The sequence below is a fragment of the Panthera onca genome, chromosome D4 (genome assembly GCF_046562875.1).
Source record: "Panthera onca isolate mPanOnc1 chromosome D4, mPanOnc1 haplotype 2, whole genome shotgun sequence".
NCBI classification, from domain to species: domain Eukaryota; kingdom Metazoa; phylum Chordata; class Mammalia; order Carnivora; family Felidae; genus Panthera; species Panthera onca.
This window is the reverse complement of record NC_138351.1, coordinates 73,593,768-73,612,680: the sequence shown is the minus strand read 5'-3', so window position 1 is coordinate 73,612,680 and position 18,913 is coordinate 73,593,768. Positions and strand designations below refer to the sequence as shown.

General features: G+C 48.7%; 1 protein-coding gene across 5 annotated transcripts in view; it reads right to left on the bottom strand.

The window, feature by feature from the left end:
- The window catches only part of SNX30 (sorting nexin family member 30), a 124,843-nt gene extending 106,409 nt beyond the window's left edge, over positions 1-18,434 (bottom strand). For 2 of the 5 annotated variants that reach the window (XM_078436574.2, XM_078436573.2), the window contains exon 1: positions 17,928-18,430. In XM_078436574.2, coding sequence (XP_078292700.1) covers positions 17,928-18,083 — 156 coding nt within the window. In that variant the 5' untranslated portion in view covers positions 18,084-18,430. Of the gene's footprint in view, positions 1-17,927 lie in introns of all 5 variants that reach the window. The other 3 variants (XM_081790937.1, XM_078436575.2, XM_081790938.1) reach the window with 3 other exon arrangements.
- Between the last annotated feature and the right edge of the window lie 479 nt (positions 18,435-18,913).

The window sequence follows — 18,913 nt, the reverse complement described above, 5'->3', positions numbered from 1 at the left end:
CAACAAATACCCTTATAAACACATCATTGAGCACATGTCCATTAATTGAGTCAACAAACATGTGAGTACCCACCCCAACCTACGCTTTGCTCATGCCCTAAAATTCTAGCAATCAGCAAATCAGATAGAGTCCCTGCTCTCAAGGAGCTTAGAGCACAGTGTAGGAGATATACATGTCTGACAGCAAACTCCCACTGGGTGAATGAGAGGAACTGATCTCAACCTTGGCTATAAATTAGAACTACGTACAAAAACCTTGTTTTTAATGTTTATTTATTTTTGAAAGAGAAAAGTGTGTGTGCATGTGCACACACACACACACACACACACACACACACACACACGAGTGGGGGAGGGGCAGAGAAAGAGGGGAACAGAGGATCCAAAGCAGGCTCTGTGCTATCAGCACAGAACCCAATGTAGGGCTTGAACTCATGAACCATGAGATCATGACTTGAGCTGAAGTTGGATGCTTAACCGACTGACCCACCCAGGTACCCCAAAAACCATTTTTAACAATATTGGTCTTGGGGCACCTGGGTGGCTCAGTCCGTCAAGCAACCAACTCTTGATTTTGGCTCAGGTCATGATCTCAAGGTGGGTTCGAGCCCGAGGCAGGGCTCTGTGCTGACAGCGTGGAGCCTACTCAGGATTCTCTCTCTCCCTCTCTCTCTGTGTCCCTCCCCCACTTGCATACTCTCTCAGCACACTGTCACTCGTGCTCACTCAAAATTAATAAACATTTAAAAAACAAACCAAAAAACCCACAAAAACAAACTAAAAACAATACTGGTCTCTGGGCCATCCGAGATTCATTAGATCCAAATTTCTTGAGGTGAGGCCCAAACATCAGCATCATCTAAGAAGTCCTCTGATGATGTGAATGTTTAGTCAAGCCTGATAACCTTATTTTAAGACAGTGCCTCTCAATTTTTAATGTGCATACAAATAACTAAGGGATCATGTCAAAATGCAGATTCTGAGTCAGTAGGTCTTAAATTAGGCCTGAGATTCTGCATTTCCAATGAGCTCCCAGCTAATGTCAATGCCACTGGTCCACAGACCACACTTTGAGTAGCAAGGTTCCACAGTAATAGTAAGAGACACAAACACAGTGGAGACAAGCGTGGCAAGGGTGGGCAAGTGAGAATTCCCACAACATGCCAGGCAGCTCATGAGTGAAACCATTTGGCAGGGACATAACGCTCTAGGAGAGGATCAGAGAGAGAAACAGGTACCAAACACAGAAGGCCAGGGCTTGCACCATCACTGTGTAAGCAATGGGAGGTCGCTGCAGGGCTTCAGAGATGGGAAATGACACAACAACGCAGTATTTTTAGGAAGGTGAATTCAGGCTACAGTGGTCAGAAAAGAGTAGGCTGAGTAAAAGCAGGAAAATGAGATAAGATAATCATACATCTTAATTAGGATGTTGACTAGGACAAGAGAAATGAAAACAGATATTAAAAAAAGACAGTGATGCTGCATACAGGAAAGAGATACTTAAGAGGTGAGGCCAAGAAAGGTATGGTTTTAAGTACTCTTGCCACAGAGTGATTTTAAGGTGCTAAAAACAAGAATCCTAAAAATACTTGGGAAGATGACTTTGTAGCTAGACCAGAAGATTTGGGAATCCTAAACCCTGATGTGGTAGTGAAGTCCATCCAGAGATGGTACGGAAGGATAGCAATGGGCAGGGACCGTGACTGGGTGGACCCACAGTTAGAGTCGGAAGGAAAAAGAGGGGGGATTCAGAGAGGCAGGGGTAGACCAGGGAAGGACCAAGAGAGGACAGAATCAATTCATTCGATACATATTTATTAAGCATCTGCTAAGTGCCAGGCATCACGCTAGGGAAATAACAGCAGTGAACAGAATGAGACCCTGAGAAAAAAAAGAGAGTGAAGAAAAAAAGGAGGGGAGGCTGGTTAACATCATGAGTCACAGAAAATGGGCACTCAACCAGTGGTCTGGAAACCTGGGTCCTAACCTCAGTTCTGCCGTGAGCTAGCTGGGTGACCCTGGTCTGACCAATTGCTTCTCTCTCAGGGCCACAATTTCAAGTGAAAAAAGACGGTCCTGGGTGGATGCCCTGCAGGGCCTCTGCAGCTCTAACTGCCTGGGACTCCACATCAGGAAAACAGCCTTTGCGGGTCTCTGCAGTAGCAAGCGGTAGGGGCAGACCTGGACCACAGACCTGGACACCGAGGCAAGAGGAGGCAGATGGCGAGGCAGATGGGAGAGGCGCGCAAAGACCGCTCATCCGAGGAGCCTGGCGGTGATGGGGAGAGTGAAGGCAGAAGCCAGCAAGCCTTGGGAAACTTCCCTAACAAGGGAGACTGGTATGGTGAGGACGAAGGCTGAAAAAGCTAGAAAGTGAAATGAGAGAAGAGATAGGAGCTAAGTAAGACACAGGAGAGATTGGTTTCATTCCCCCCCCCCCCACCCTTTCAGAGGAAATGCAACATGCAGTGCCTCGTCTAATGCCTAATGTGCGTAAGTCCTCAGAATCAGGGAGGGGGCTTGGGGAAGGATGCCAATGCTCTAGCAGTGATGGTGGTTAAGAAGAAGGGGCTCTGAAGTCAGATAAAATTTGTTTTAAGATTTTTAAAGTCTTAAATCTCTATCCCCAACATGGGGCTCTAACTCACAGCCCTAAGATCAAGAATCCCACACTCTTCATACTGAGCCAGCCAGGCGCCCAGACAGACCCAAGTTCCCAGCCCCACCTCTCCTCTAGCTCTGTGACTTGGAACAAGTTACTTCTCCTCTCTACATTTTCCTGGCTGTCAAAGGGGACCAAGACAGTAGCTATAGCATAGGGGAATGCACAGAGATGACACAGCAAGGCTCCCAACCAAAGTTAGCGTGCTGTTAATGTTAGCAGCGATTATAAGCATACCCTGCTGTTATCTCTGGGTGAAGGTGGAGATAATGGAGGGAACATATATGCTGGGCACCCTCTATGGGGAAGAGGCCAGAGCAAAGGGAAAAGAAAGTAGAAGCAAGGATTAGAAAAATGAAAAACAGTTTCAAGCACACATTAAACATGAAAGGCTGGGCATGGGGGGAGATCACATTGTTTTTCTAGAAACAGGGAATGCTAGAATGTTGACAGGGGATGCAGTAGAGTATTCCAGGCAAGCGCCACCATCAACCCAGGCTGGAGAAGCAAGCCCCAGGAAGCAGGCCTCATCACAAGCACACCCAAGGAATCCCATAGTCCTGACCTACAGCACTAAAATGGTAAGCGGTAATTTTAACAGGACCTGGAAACCTCTAAAGGAGATAGTCAGGGCCGGCTCCATGGCCGTGTGACCTGTGCTCCCACAGGACTCTGCACTCAGAAGGATTCTGCACTGGGTTTAATGCTCTGCTGTCACCATCTTGAAATTCTTTAAAAAAATTTTAACAAGGGGACAAGCATTTTAATTTTGCACTGGGTCCCACAAATTACTTAGCCAATCTTGGATACACTAGTAAAGAACATTCACCGTATTAACATGTGCATAATAAAATCTAAGCGCTGAAAAATCATAATTTCCCATTTCTTTTTTTTTCTTAATTTTTTTTAACGTTTTTTATTTATTTTTGAGACAGAGAGAGACAGAGCATGAACGGGGGAGGGGCAGAGAGAGAGGGAGACACAGAATCGGAAGCAGGCTCCAGGCTCTGAGCCATCAGCCCAGAGCCCGACGCGGGGCTCGAACTCACGGACCGCGAGATCATGACCTGAGCCGAAGTCGGACGCTTAACCGACTGAGCCACCCAGGTGCCCCCATAATTTCCCATTTCTATCAGACCGGAAAACAATTATTCAGATTCTCACTGAAATCCCAACATTGACCATTAAAAAGATAAAACCTGTAATAGGTAACCCAATGCCTCCTTCATTTTTTTTTTAAAGTTTGTTTATTTATGGGACACCTGGGTGGCTCAGTCAGTTAAGTGTCTGACTTCAGCTCAGGTCATGATCTATCTCATGGTCTGTGAGTTTGAACTCCGCATTGGGCTCTGCACTGACAGCTTAGAGCCTGGAGCCTGCTTCAGATTCTGTGTCTCCCTCTCCCTCTCTGACCCTCCCCTGCTCACGCTCTGTCTCTCTCTCTCTCTCAAAAATAAACATTAAAGAAAATTTAAAATACTACAATAAAATAAAATAAAGTTTAATTATTTTGAGAGACAGAGAAAGCACAAGTGGGGGAGGAGCAGAGACAGAGGGAGAGAAAGAAAATCCCAAGCAGAGCCCAATGGGGAGCTCGAACCCATGAACCATGAGATCATGACTTGAACCGAAGTCAAATGCTTAACCAACTGAGTCACTCAGGTGCCCCAATGCCTCCTTCAAACATGCTTTACTCTAGAATTTCTTCAACTCAAAAAATCACTCTGACTACCCTTGCGGCATTCCACGTATACCCCTATCATCATCTTAAACTGCCACGCTTCACTTGTGTCTCCTCTGCCTCCTTTCCTGGGCCTTGACTGCTTAAAGGTAAGGTCATCTTGTTCATCTAGGTATCCGCCAGGTATGACACACAATAGGCCCAAATAAGCCTCCGAGAAACGAACAAAAAGTCCAAGTGCCCTTCACAACTGCTGATACAAGTCACGAAATAAACAAGATTTGCTTGACCAGACAGTGCAGAGAAAGGCTGCTATGTTGCACTTTTTCAGCATAGTTGCTGATGCCAGCAGAATGACCACACACCCAGTTCCTCAGATCACACATCTGCCCTAATGAAATAGCCCTAAAGAAGGCCTAGGCTTCCATGTTTGCAATAAAACAGCTATTCCACAAACATGTTTATTCTAATTATAGACATGTCCCAGACTAATGCCATTTCCAGAATTGAGATATCTTCATTCCCAAGGAACATGCCTTACACAGCGCACAGAACAGAGAAGTCACTCAAACGCTTGTAGAATAAATTCATCTTAGAACTTCAACTATGAATATGATTTATTGATTTTAGTAAGAAATCGGCTTTAAAAGTATATATATACCCTCAATGGGGAAAGGACAGCCTTTTCAACAAATGGTGCTGGGAAAACTGGAAATCCACATGTAAAAGAATAAAGTGGGACCCTCATTTTATACCATATACAAAAATTAATAGATTAAAATGGATTAAAGACCCAAACCTAAGACCCCAAACTATAGAAATCCTAGAAGAAACGTAGGAGAAAATCTTCATGACATTGGATTTAGCAATGATTTCTTGGCTACGACACTAAAAACACAGGCAACAAAAGCAAAAATAGACAAGTGGGATTATAGCAAACTTAATTTTTTTTTTATGTTTACTTATTCTTGAGAGAAAGAGAGAGGGAGACAGAGTACGAGCAGGGGAGGCGCAGAGAGAGAGGGAGACACAGAGTCTGAAGCAGGTTCCAGGCTCTGAGCTGTCAGCACAGAGCCTGACACAGGGCTTGAACTCACAAACCGTGAGATCATGACCTGAGCCGAAGTCCGACGCTTAACCAACTGAGCCACCCAGGCACCCCGGATTATAGAAAACTTTAAAAAATTGTGCCAAAGACACAAAGGCAATCTATGGAACGGGAGAAAATACTTACAAATCATGTATCTGATAAGGGTTAATATCCAGAATATAAAAAGGACTCATATAAATCAACAACAAAAAGTCAAATAATCCAATATAAAAGTGAGCAAAGGACTTGAACAGCCATTTCTCCAAAGAAGATATGCAAATGGCCAGAAAGCATATGAAAAGATGCCGAGCAGCACTAACCGTCAGAGAAATACAAATCAAACACAACGTCACATCCATTAGGATGCCTACTATCAAAATAACAAGTGTTGATGAGGATGTAGAGAAATTGGAACCTTTGTGCACTTTTTTTGGGGGGGGACTGTAAAATGGTGCATCTGCTATGGAAAACAGTATGAAAGTACCTTAAAAATTAAAAAAACAATTACCACATGATCCAGCAATCCCACTTCTGGCTTTATATTAAAAAAAAAAAAAAGAAAATGAAACCAGGATCTCAAAGAGATATTTATACATCCATGTCCACTGCAGAATTATTTACAAGAGCCAAGGTAGAAGCAAACTAAATGTCCACCAGAAGACGAATGGATAAAGAAATGTGATAGACCCATACAATGTAATGTTATTCAGTCTTTAAAAAGAAGAAAATCCTGTCACATGCTACAACACGGATGAACCTGGAGGACCTTATTCTAAGGAAACAAGCCAGTCACAAAAAGATAAATACTACACGATTCTATCCATTTAAGGTGTCTAAGGGAGAGGTATCAAACTCATCAAGACAGAAAATAGAATGGTGGTTACCGGGAGTTGGGAGAGGGGGGAAATGGGAGTGTCTGCTAATGGGTATGATGAGGTATCTTTGGGGTGATGAATATTCTGGAATTAGGAAATGGTGACAGTTGCACAGCCTTGTGAATATATTAAACCACCACACTGTGTGTTTTTTAAAAAGTGGGTTTTATAGTCTGTGAATTATATCTCACTTTTTCTTTTGAAAGCCATTTATACCTTAGGAAGTCTACAGTTTTACTTTTTGACCTGTTTCTCTCAAAATTTGTTTTATTCTTGCCACGATGATTCAGCCAGTCACTAAAGCTTCTGACTCGAGAGTCTCCCCTGTAAGTAGTCTTTTACTGTTTGCCCAGTACACCTCATAGCTGCTCGGGGACCTTGTAGCTGGAATGAGAGCTGACTTTCAGACTCTTTCCCCCCACGGTCGGACCTCTGGGCCAAGTCTGGCTCATCACAGTACTTCAGGCCGCTGGCCCAGTAGATTGGTCTCAGACTGGGGGTGTAACCCAAGCCAGGTCTCCCTGAGATTTTTCCCTGTGTGAGAGATTCACTCTCCCTCTAGAGGCACAGCTGTAAACTGTGAGGGATGGGAGCTGCCAGTTGCCCCATTTCCCTCTCTCACGGATAAAGCTGCTCTGAGAGCCTGAAACGGACCCTTGGGAACATTAGGACCCAATTCCAGCTCATTTCTGTGGTTCAAGTGAGCCTGTCCACAGGCTGACCTTTTTGCTTATTAAGTTAGTGAGAGCTGGCTCTCTCTCATTTGCAAACAAAACTCCTGAGTAATACACTCCTTGAGATCAGTGAGTCAAAACTCCACTTAAACTGTCTCCTCCCCCAACCTTCTGCTGCCACAGTCTTCTCCCTGGACTACCAGCCTCTTGAGTCGACCGATCCTATCCCAGCTAGAGCTCAGTCACAGTGACCTAACAAGCATGGCCCTGCACCTTCCCTGCTTAAAATACGATTGGCCTCCCCATCGCTCAGGATAAAGCCCTTCCTGTTTGCCATTATAGCCGGCCAGCTGCCCACTACCTACCTCTCGAGCCGCACGACTCAGCAGCCCTCTCACAGGCCACTCATGCAACCAGACGCTGCCAAGCTTTGGCACACGCTAGCTTTTCCGCCCGGGTTACTGTCCCTTCCTCTGTCCATTTGTAAAAGAACTACTCCATTCTTCACCTCAAATATCATCTCCTTTAGAAAAGCCACCATCCCCCTAAGCATCCCTGCGTCTTACGTTCATCATAACCGTAGTCAAGACTGTCAGTGCCCCACCCGTATCTCCTGGCCCTGACCAGTTCAGTGCCCACTGGCCTGACTTCCAAGTGCCAGCACCTGCTTTTCCTGGCCTGACTGCCTCCCCTACTTTGTCCACCCATGGAGCAGACTGGAAAGTGCTTGGGGATTAAATGCCCAAACACCCCATCCATGGAGCGCTCAACCAACGACTGACAAGGTTACTGTCTGAAGACCCAGCTGCCTCACCCGGGTTGTGGGTAACGGAGGCGTGTGTTCGGTACAGGCTCCAAGGCTTCCCAGGGTAACACCCAGCCGGGCTCAGTGGAAACCGGCTTGGTAGCTTACCTTTTACTGGTGCCTTCTGTTCCCTGTCTCACTTTCCTTTACCTCTCAAATAAACTACTGGCAGTTAAATCCTTTCTCAGGGTCAGCTTCTAAGGCAATATAAACACCTGGCATTTACGCGGTATTTACCGTGTGCCAGACACTATTCTAAACACCCAACCTTCAGGACACCCCGTAAAATAACCCAAAATTTACCTAGGGGGACACTGAGGCATTACAAGGTTAAGAATTGTGCACCAGGCCTCAGAGCTAGTAAATACATTTAGCATTTTTCACATTCTGTTGCAACCATCTCTTCTCCACTGGACCAAGAACCTCTCGAGGGAGGTTCCTACTTTTTTCATCTTTCTCAACGTCCTCAGCATCTAGCAGAGCTAGGCAGACAGGCACATGCTCGATAGATAAAGGTTTTTCAAAGTGCCTGCACTCTGCTACCCAAACATGCTGTTTCTCTTGCCTCTGTGTCTTTTCTCAAACAGGAGTCCTGAAACACCGTTTCTCATCTCCCTCTTGCCCTTTTCTTTTTTTTTTAAGTTTATTTATTTGTTTTGAGGGAAGAAGTAGGCAGAGAGAGAGGGAGAGAAAGAATTCCAAGCAGACTCTGCACTGTCAGCACAGAGCCCAAAGCGGGGCTTGAACCCACAAACCGTGAGCTCATGACCTGAGTCAAAACCAAGAGTCAGAAGCTCAACCGACTGAGCCACCCAGGTGCCCCTTCTCTTGCCCTCGTCCACACACCCCCCTCCCAGACCACCCCTGCCACCACCACAGAACAGTAATTCTTGATTACTGCTTTGGCAGACAAAATAAGGAATTCTGTGGGGCAAGGCTGACACCAGACAGCATATGACCCCTCTAGTATCTAGTAAACAAACCCCATTGCTCATACATAAATCAGTGCACCTTTGCCAAGCTGTTATTTCTGCATTTTCATACAAAACATCTGTCTTCTTCCCTGTAACCCTCACTAATAATGTTCAAGTCTCCCCTATCCTACACCCTTCCCTTCACCCTGTGTTCCCCTCCAGCCACCACCCTTCTTATTACCAAACTACCACAACCTCCTGCCTTGCATTTGACTGTCAGTCTCCATGTCACCTTCTGCATCGTCCACTGCCATCTCTACTTGGATCTACTGGGGTTACGTGTCTATGTAATGAAGAAGAGCTTTCCAGAAGCAGCGTTTGTGCTAAGGCTTTCAAAGGTGGGGTTCAGACAACCCCTGTCCTGACTCCTGACCTCAAACTGCACCCTAGTCATCTCTCCACTTCCTGCTCACGCTTGCTCCCCAGTCCGTGTGCCCCTCGCCGGGAGGGCACCAGTCACCCCCACTGCACCAAAACAAGCCATCCTTAATGTCCTACTCTTTCCTCTTGCAGGCAACGGCCCCAACCTAAATCCCTGGCTAGCACTCCCACGACATCTTTCTCTGCCAGTCACTCCCCATCCCAAGCGCTGACCGCACGTTCGCCCTCTCGAAAACCCTCCAGGGTTGGCTACTGCCTAAGAAATAAAAGCTAAGGGGTGGCCTGGGTGGCTCAGTCAGTTAAACATCCAGCTCTTGATTTCTGCTCAGATGGGTCAGGTCACAATCTCCCGGATCGTGAGTCCGAGCCCCGCGTCTTCGGTCACCTCCTGACCGGTTTCCCTGCCTCCTCTCTCACTAATCCCCACTCTAGACCCTCAAAACCCATCCCAACACATGACTAGACTCAACCCAACTCCAGCGGGCACAGGTCTTTCTCATCTCAGGAGCTTTGCTCCACCTACTCCCTCAGCCCGTGACGCTTTGCCCACTTAGACCAAAAAGGCTCCCCAAACTCCAAGGACCTCGTGAAGACACCACCTCTGCCACCATAGCTGATGCGTAGGCATACACCCTGATGGTGGGGTTGACCAACAGGAAAACAGCACCGTAGCTGATGCACAGGACATCACCACAGAGCCCAACGCCGGGCTCAAACCCATGAACTGCGAGATCGGACTGAGCTGAAGCCGGACGCTCAACCAACTGAGCCACCCAGGCGCCCCTCGGTCAACATTTTTCTGAAGTGTCAGGTGACAAACACAACTCAAAACAGTGTCAGTAAAAGGGAATCCGTGACCTTCTGGAACCAAGAGGCAGTGCTAGCTTCAGGCATTGCCAGCACAGGCGGATCCAGGACTCAGGTGGCCTTCAGGGCCTTTCCCCCTCTTTCTCTCCCAGCTCCACTTTCCTCTCTGGCCTCATTCTTCAGCAGGCACTCTCCACACTGCAGCAAACAGAGGTTCACGGGCTACCAGAAAGAGATGCTCTTTCCACCAGCACCCATCTGAGCAAAGACCCAAGAAAGACTGTTTGGCTCTGCTAGAGTCTCATGTCCACCAAGGAAGATATTTTGGTCAATGGAAGATACTGACGAAAGACCAGAGAGGCCAGTGTGTTTCCCCCTGCCCCCGACACCCCCCAAACACTTTCCCTCTGGTTCAGATAAGCATCCCTGGCAGCAGCTGCTTCTCTCCAGGGTTATCCCCCTCTGTGGACCCCACTCTTGTTGAGCAGCCCTGCCACAGCTCTAGTTCCCACAGAAGCTCCTAGATTCTACACCACCTCCTCCCATTGACCCTCCAGCACTGACAATGACAGCAGTTTCCTTGCAGTTGCTTCTCTCCGGGTTAATCTCACCATCTTCTTGACTTCTCACGTTTTTCATCACTGATGTGATTAATTCCCTGGATTATAGGCTCTCGGCTGGAAATACCTAAGGGGCCTTTCACCCTGACCTGACCACGACTGACACAGACATTGACAGAGAATGGGCAGAAACGCACAAGAAAATACAGAGAGTACAATACCTGGGGATAACCACCATCAGCACCTCACATTTATTTAAGGCTCACTACTTCTCAGGCACTACTCTAGGCATGAACTCCCCAGATCTTCCTATCAACCTTGTGATACAGGTACTTCTGTTATCCCCCTGTTTACAGATGACGACACGGAGGCTCAGAGAGGTTCACAAAGACTGTAGACAGGCGGGGCTGGGATTTGAACGCAGACAAGCTGGCTCTGGAGGGCCAAGCAAAGAATATTTCAAGTAAGAGGGTACTCAACAGCGCAAGTGCAACCTGCCAAGAGGTCAGGAAGGATAGGGACCGTGAAGCACCTACTGGATTTTGCGAGAAGGAAGTCACAAGGGGACTCGGCTAGTAAAGTCAGAAACCCGACAGCGGCAGGCTGAGGAGTTAGGAAGAGTAGCAGACCTCACTTTCAAAAAGTCTGTCTGTGAAGAGCAGTCACAAAACAGATCACGAAACGGGGAAAGAAAACAAAAGGCATTCACGGCAAAGTTTTCTTTACTCCTGGTTTAAGAAGCAAGGGTGACCTGAGGATGTTTATTAATGTTTATTTGTTTTTAAGAGAGAGAGAGAGACAGAACACGAGCCAGGGAGGGGCAGAGAGAGAGGGAGACACAGAATCCGAAGCAGGCTCCAGGCTCAGAGCTGTCAGCATGGAGCCGGACGCGGTGCTTGAACTCACAAACCGTGAGATCATCGCCTGTGCTGAAGTCCGAGGCTTAACCGACTGAGCCATCCAGGCGCCCTGAGTATGTTTACTGATAGAATGAGCCAGGTGAGAGGGAATGTGAAGACACAGAAATGGGTGAGGATGATGAACGGAGCGAGGTCTCAGAGAGGCCAGAGGGGGCGGGCCATACAGTCCAGGGGTGCCTTAGAATCCCTTCTACAGCGACTGGGGCAACCAAGAAACAATGGCTACGGATTCACATCATTTCACAGTCTGGAAAAAGGAAGTTCTTTTATGATGGCTTCTGTCTTCTCATCAGCAGAATGGGAGGGTAGAATGGGGGGAGGGGGAGGTGTGAGGAACAGAGAAAAGCGTCAGATCAGCCATGGCACAGAACGGGAGCCTCTATGGAAAGAAAGGAGTGCCCAGCACCACTGAGGCCCCAGTTGTGGTTAAAACCAGTGAATTTACACTGGCAGCAATTCTCAAGGTGCAGGAAAAGATCTGAAGCAATGGAATGATCCAGGCTGGGTGTAAAAGGAGGAGAGAAGAGAGTCGAAGAAAGGAAGTGGAGGGAGCAACTGATGAGATGAGCCACCCCACCTAAAGGAGGGAGGTGAGGGACACCTGGCTGGCTCAGTCAGAAGAGCAGATGACTCTTTCTCTCAGGGTCATGAGTTCAAGCTCCATGTGGGATGTAGAGATTACTTAAATAAAAAATAAAAATACAAAATAAAGGAGGGAGGGAAGTACAAGTGGTCAGAGAACAGGTGCAGGCAGTAATGACCAACTGAGGGGACGGTAAGGCAAGAGAAGATATCTGATGGCATTATCTCTGAGCCCAAACTGTTCTGGGCATTATAGCGCAAGGCTGTGGCCAGGGAGAGGGCAACTGAATTAAAAAAGAGGTGAAGGTGTATGCAGATTCAAGTCAAGAAGCTGATAGTTTTGTAGGTTTGAACAGAGTCACCGTGAGGTGAGGGCATGACTTGAGAAGACAGTGACTTGGGGTCTAAAGATTTTAATGAAGAAGAATGAAAGGCCAGCAAGTTAGAAATGACAGGGAAGAAAAAGGTCGTGGAAGGCCTATAACGGACATTTGTTTCTGCTTGCCTCACATTCCTTTGTTCCTCCTTCTGTTAGCAGCCTCCTGATCCTGCTTTGGTAACCACCTCCATCCTCCCCAGGCACACATGGGGCTTCTAAAATACTAGTAATATTCTTGTGGGTGCCTGGCTGGCTCCGTTGGTAGAGAGTGCAACTCTTGATCTCAGGGTTGTGAGTTCGAGCCCCACATTAGGTGTAGAGATTACTTAAAAATAAAATCTTTAAAAATAAATAAATAAGGGGCACCTGAGTGGCTCAGTCAGTTAAGCATCCTACTTCAGCTCAGGTCATGATGTCACAGTCCATGAGTTCAAGCCCCATGTCAGGCTCTGTGCTGACAGCTCGGAGCCTGGAGCCTGCTTCAGATTCTGTGTCTCCCTCTCTCTCTGCACCACCCCACTCCACCCTCCCCCACTCACGCTTTGTCTCTCAAAAATAAATAAATGTTAAAAAAAATTTTTTTAATAAATAAATAAAATAAAATACTAGTAATACTCTCTTAATCTGGGGGGGTAGGAACATGAGTTTTTATTGTTCTTTAAACCTTGGAGATACATTTTATTCTTCAAACCATATGGATACATTTTATACACTTTGCATGTACATTTCACAATTCAAACAAACAGACCTACCAAAAACTTCCCTTCTCCTCTCTCCAAAGATGAGGACCTGGTGCAGGTCCGGGCATCAGAGTTACAGAGCTTGGTTTCGGCACTTACCCGATTTAGGCCCATGAGAGAGCAGCCCAGGGCTTTTGCTGGAGCCCTCAGCAAAGAAGTGCTCTCTTTCTGCTGAAGTTGTGAAGCTTATTTGTAGAAGGTATCCCTTCACTAGCTTGAGAATAAAACTAACACAGAAGTAAGCGTAGCCAAGAGATGGAGTGACAGATTCCCAATATCATTTGAATACCTAGTTCCAGCCACTCCTGAAGCCAAAATACCTGGGGCTTTTCAAAAACATAAGCCAGGCTTTTTTTTTTTTTTTTTCCCCTTCGGCCAGTTTGCACTCGGTTCATGTCCTTTTAACTAAAAGGAAATGAATTCAGTGGAAGAGCCAAATAAAGGATTCTCAATTCAACGGCCTGTGTGAGCCTTTTCAACATATAAGTCAAATCATGTCCCTCCTTCCGCTGAAGACACTGCAATGGCACTCAAAGTAAAGGCCTGTTCTCAGGGTGACCTATGAGGCCCTACACAATCCGGACCCTTCCCCTCTCTGCTGTCGGCCAACTCTCCACTGTTCACTCTGCCCCAGCCACACTGGCTTCTGGGCTCTTCCAGTCCACACTAGGCAGATGCCTTCAAGACTTTGCTTTGGCTGTTCCTTCCACCTAGAAGGACACTCCTCCAGATATCTACTCGCTAACTCCATCCCTCATCTCCTCCAAGTCTCTACTCAAATCTCAAGTTCTCAGTAAAGCCTCTCCAAATCCCCCTCCCACAGCCAGTGATCCTGAATCCCCTCATCCTACTTTTTCTCCCTCCCGTAGCATTTTTTATATAGCATAGTATATAGTCACAAAAAGTACCCCATGAGGGCAGCGGTATTCACTGGTTGACTCATCTCAAGTTCCTGGAACAGTGCCTATCTCAAAGTAGGTCCTCAAATACGTGAATGAACAAATAAAATTACATGAGCCTCCAGGGAGCAGAGCTTGGTTTATAAAAGGCAGTGGAGGGGCACATGGGTGGCTCAGTTGGCTAAGCGTCCAACTTCAGCTCAGGTCATGATCTCATGGCTCATGAGTCTGAGCCCCGCATCAGGCTCTGTGCTGACAGCTCAGAGCCTGGATCCTGCTTCGGATTCTGTGTCTGCCTCTCTCTCTCAGCCCCAACCCCACTTATGCTCTGTCTCTCTCTCAAAAATAAATAAATGTTTAAAAAAATTTTTTAATTAAAAAAAAAGGGCAGTGGAGAGAAAGGAAACGGACCTCCATCTCCTGATCCTGATATAAGTGGAGTACAGAATGAAAAGACAGCTCCATTTTGAAGACTTTGGCAGAAGCAGTAACCTAAGAGGGCAGGAAGTAGGCAGAAGAGTTCAGTGAAGAGGTTGAGGATGTGGGAAGGGTTGTTAACCACAGCTGGGGCTTGAGCGGGCTTGGTGTTAAGTTCTGGGAGGCACGCAGGAGTTGGAGGCTGAGTCAGGGGAGAAGTAGCCCAGAGTGGTTTGCAGATGAAAGTAAAAAAGCGAGGCAGGTCAAGTGGTTTATTTACATTTTAGGAGGAGATGAAGGATGCGGTGATAGAAGGCCTGGTGAGTTCAGCTGGCATGAAAAGAATTCATGCAACCCTGGGAAGATAGGAAGGATTCTCCCGTAACTCCAAGGTTTGGATGATTTTCAAAGGCAGTGGATGAAAAGGGCATATTTGGTTGCTGCTCCTTCTCAAGCAAGCATCCCAGATGCCACTCAGTAGCGTCTGCTGGACCGAGACACAAGACTACCCTGTGCTTGGCCCACAGAAAGCAATTCTCCTCCGCATAATACAATAACCCTGCACCACGAGCAGCCTGTCAAACCCTCGTTCTCCAATCCCAGAACTGACTCTGAACCAGGCATCCAGGGTCACGATGCACTGTCCAAAAAGGCAAGAAAACAGGTTTCTTTTCAAAGACCGATCACAGCACTCAGCTTTCCTACCTGTCCTCCAATGACCTGCATGCTGCCTGGGCAAGAGAAAGCAGGGCAAAGAGAAGCCTTCCTTCCACTGGTCCTGACTCACCTCTGTTGCATGCTAGCTTCTCTCTACAGAAATTTCTCCAGAGTTGCTAGAACATACATGCACGCCAAGATTCAAGGAAAATATTACTTCCAGTCAGAGAAAGAAATTACATTACTTAGCCTCCAAGGAAAAGTGGCTTACTATAAATCAGGCCCTTGGGAGTGATGTCATTTTGATGCTTCTTACAGCTGTATGGAGACTTATTAAATATTCAATAATTAATAATAATGGTTTCAAGACTGTCTTCTCATAGAACTGGAAGCCAGGAGTAATTAGACTTGGGCCTGACTTCCTGCCCACCAACAAGACCTTGGTGGTACAGGGCATTTGTCCTCCAGTATTTATTAGTAAAATGCCCATATGTCTGAGACAAGTGTCCTCCAAGAGTGGATCGCTAAGTAAATGTTTAAAATAGCCATCAGTGGGGGCACCTAGCTGCCCCAGTAAAAAAGAGCCATGTGACTCTTGATCTCAAGGTCATGAGTTCAAGCCCTACGTTGGGTATCGCAATGAGTAAATAATAATAAATTTTAAAAACCTTTAAAATAAATAACTAAAATAGCAATCAGTGTCATCCAGCATTCAAGATAGCCAGATAATCCCTGTCTCCTGATATATTTTTTAAAGATTTTATTTATTTTTTTTATTTGAGAGAGGCATAGAAAGAGAGAATGTGAGGCGTGTGCACACATGGGGGCAAGACAGAGGCAGAGGGAGAGACAGAATCCCAAACAGACCCCACGCCCAGCACAGAGCCAGACACAGGACTTGATCCCACAACCCTCGGATCATGACCCGAGCCAAAACCCAAAGTCAGATGCTCAACGGACTGAGTCACCCAGGCACCCCTACCTCCTATATTTATACCCTCTTCCCACTTTGTATTAGCAGTGTGATCAATAGAATACGGCAGAATTATGTCACTTCCAAGATTAGACCATACAAGAGTATAGCTTGAGTCTTGGGATCACTTGCCCTCTTGGACCACTTTCTCTGGGGGAAAACTAGCTGCCATGGCAAGCCGCCCTATAAAGAGGAACTAAGGCCTGTCAACAGCCAAGTGAATGAGCCTGGAAGCTGATCCTCCCCCAACCCAATCTTCAGATGACCCCAGCCCTGGTCAACGCCTTGACTGCTACCTCAAAAGAGACCAGAGTCAGAACCACCCAGCTCAGCTGCTCCTGGATGACATGACACTATTGACCCACACAAACTATCTGCGGGTGCTAAATTTGGTGTAATTTGTTACACAGCAATAGATAATTAATTCACTATCCTGAGAAGGAAATCAGAAGGTTTAACTTCGTATCTTACATGCACACATGCATGCAGGAACAATTTGTCTTTAAGAGAGCAACAAATTATTCTTTCAGTCATTTGACAATTACTTATTGAACGTCAAATATGGGCAAGGTATTTCCAAGCAACATAACTCTTCATAGTTTGTCATCTATAAAATAAAGAGAAATAATCACAAGGAACCCCCTCCCCCACAACACACACCTCAACCTGCTCAATTCATTGGTTTAATTAGCTTTTTAAGTCTTTTTGCTCCTAATGCTCTACTCCCCACTCCTGGCTTTCATAAACTCTTTCAGGAAGGTACATCAAGTCCCCCTCCATAGCCATTTTGAGTGCTCAGTGCACTAATACTCATTTTTATTGTATCACATGCCCTCCCATCTACGGGGGAAAGAGGTCCCCTCTGATTGCATTTAACATTGGGACAAGGAGGAATTCATTCAGTATTTTACTGGGAGGAGGGAGTCCTGATCACAAGTGTTGAGAACAATTCTAATTTCTGCATATGGGTGAGTAGGTGGCCACAGCAGCGCTGAGAGAATCACAGCTCAAGTCCTGGTCACAGCTGAAATGGCCATGGGGCAGGGAGTCATGGGGATGCCGCCCCTCGCCCTTCACCGTACTCTGCTGTCTCTCAAAGCAGCAGGATTATTCTGCCGCTCTAAGAATATCAGGAGCTTCCTTCTGCACAAAGAAGGTCAAAGGGCGAGCTTTCCTTCCATCAACCACAAAAAACGGGCCTCTGACAAAACTAAACAGTGTGGAAGGCCGTGAGAGGTGAAAGAAAGAGCCCCAGACAGAAAACCACAGCGAGACTCTCCCCACCCGCCGGCCGGGGTCTGAGTCAGGTGACTCCTCAGGGCACACAGCAAACCTAAACAAAGATCACTCCCCACATGACAGAGCGTGAGGAAGACGACTCGGGCAGCAAGACCAACGCTGCCGCTCCCACCAGGGAAAACCATTAACTCTTGCTTCTTTGCAGTGCCAGGAAAGTAGGGGAGCTACAAGTCACCCGGCAGCTCAGCCTTCGCGGATGCACCGGGAGGAACTCGGGACCCCATCCCAGGGCACACGCGCCGGGCACTGCACACCCGCCACTGGCCGCACCACGCGGCCAGGACCCCTCCCCTCCAGCTGTCACCCGCGCTCGCGACCCGTCACGGCGGGGCATGTCCGCCCCCTCCTGCCGCCCCCCCTGCGGCTACGACCCCGCGGGGGCGGCCGGGAGGGACGATTTTCCGATGGCTCTGGGGAGCCAGGGAACGCCCGCCCCCGGGCAGGGGCGCCAGGGTGGGCGCGGCCCGGGGCCCGGAGGGAGGGCTCCGGGTCTACCATCCCCCGCGAGAGCGAAACGCGCCTCCCGGTCCCCAGCCCCGCGCGCCCCACCTTGTCGCCGAAGCTGCGGGCCATCAGCAGGTCCGGGCTGGGCGTGCTGTCGCCGCCCACGGCCTCCTCGCTGCTGGAGCCGGCCAGCGGGTGCGGCATGTCGAGCAGGGAGTGGGGCCCGGTGGACGGCAGGCCCTTGGGGGGCCCGCCCGACATGGCGCGCACGGCTCGGGACGCGCCGCCGCCGCTTCCTCCTGCGCCCGCCGCGGCGGGCTTCCCCGGCGCCCGCGCCCAGGCCCCGCTCGGCCGCGGTCGGTCGGAGGCCCTGCACCGGCCGGGCTGAGAACCACCTCCGCCGCCGCCGCCGCCGCCCGCCGGCTCGTGTCCACCCGCGAGGCTCCGGGCCCGGCTGCGCTGGGCTGGGCTGCTCCGCGCCGCGCGCCCCCGCTCCGCGCCCGAGCCCGCCGCGGTTCGCTCGCACCTTGGCCGGGGGCGCCCAGCCAGCTCCGCCACGCCGCCCAGCCCGCTCGCGGCCCCGCCCCCGCGGCGCCTCGGCCTGCCCGGGAGGAGGGGAGGGAGGAGGGGAGGAGGGAAGGAGGGAGGACGAGGAGGCGCGCCCGAAGCTCCGCCCCCGCCCGCCGCCCGCAGGAAGTGCGCCCTGAGCCCTCGGCCGCTGTCCTCCGCGTGGCCACCCTTGCCTCCAAGAGGCTACCCTGTGGAGGCTGCGCGCGGCCCCCGGACAAATATTTAACGGAAATCAGAGGTGGAAAAAGACGTTGGAGCATCCTGTTCCATTCCGCCCGCGTTTACTGAGGCGCCCGCGGCAGGCACGCGGGGGGCTGGGGGCTTTGGGGCCCGCACGGGAGTCGGGATCGCCTGGCCTCGAAGATAACCCAAAATGGAAGGAATCACGCCGCTTATTATAGGAATGGCATAAAAGACTGTGAGGCGCAAAGGAGCTGGAGGACACTGGGTGGGAAACCTAGAAGGGAATTCAAGGAGGCCGTGTGAGGGTTCTGACCAAGCTCGCCTAGAGATCTCCAGAG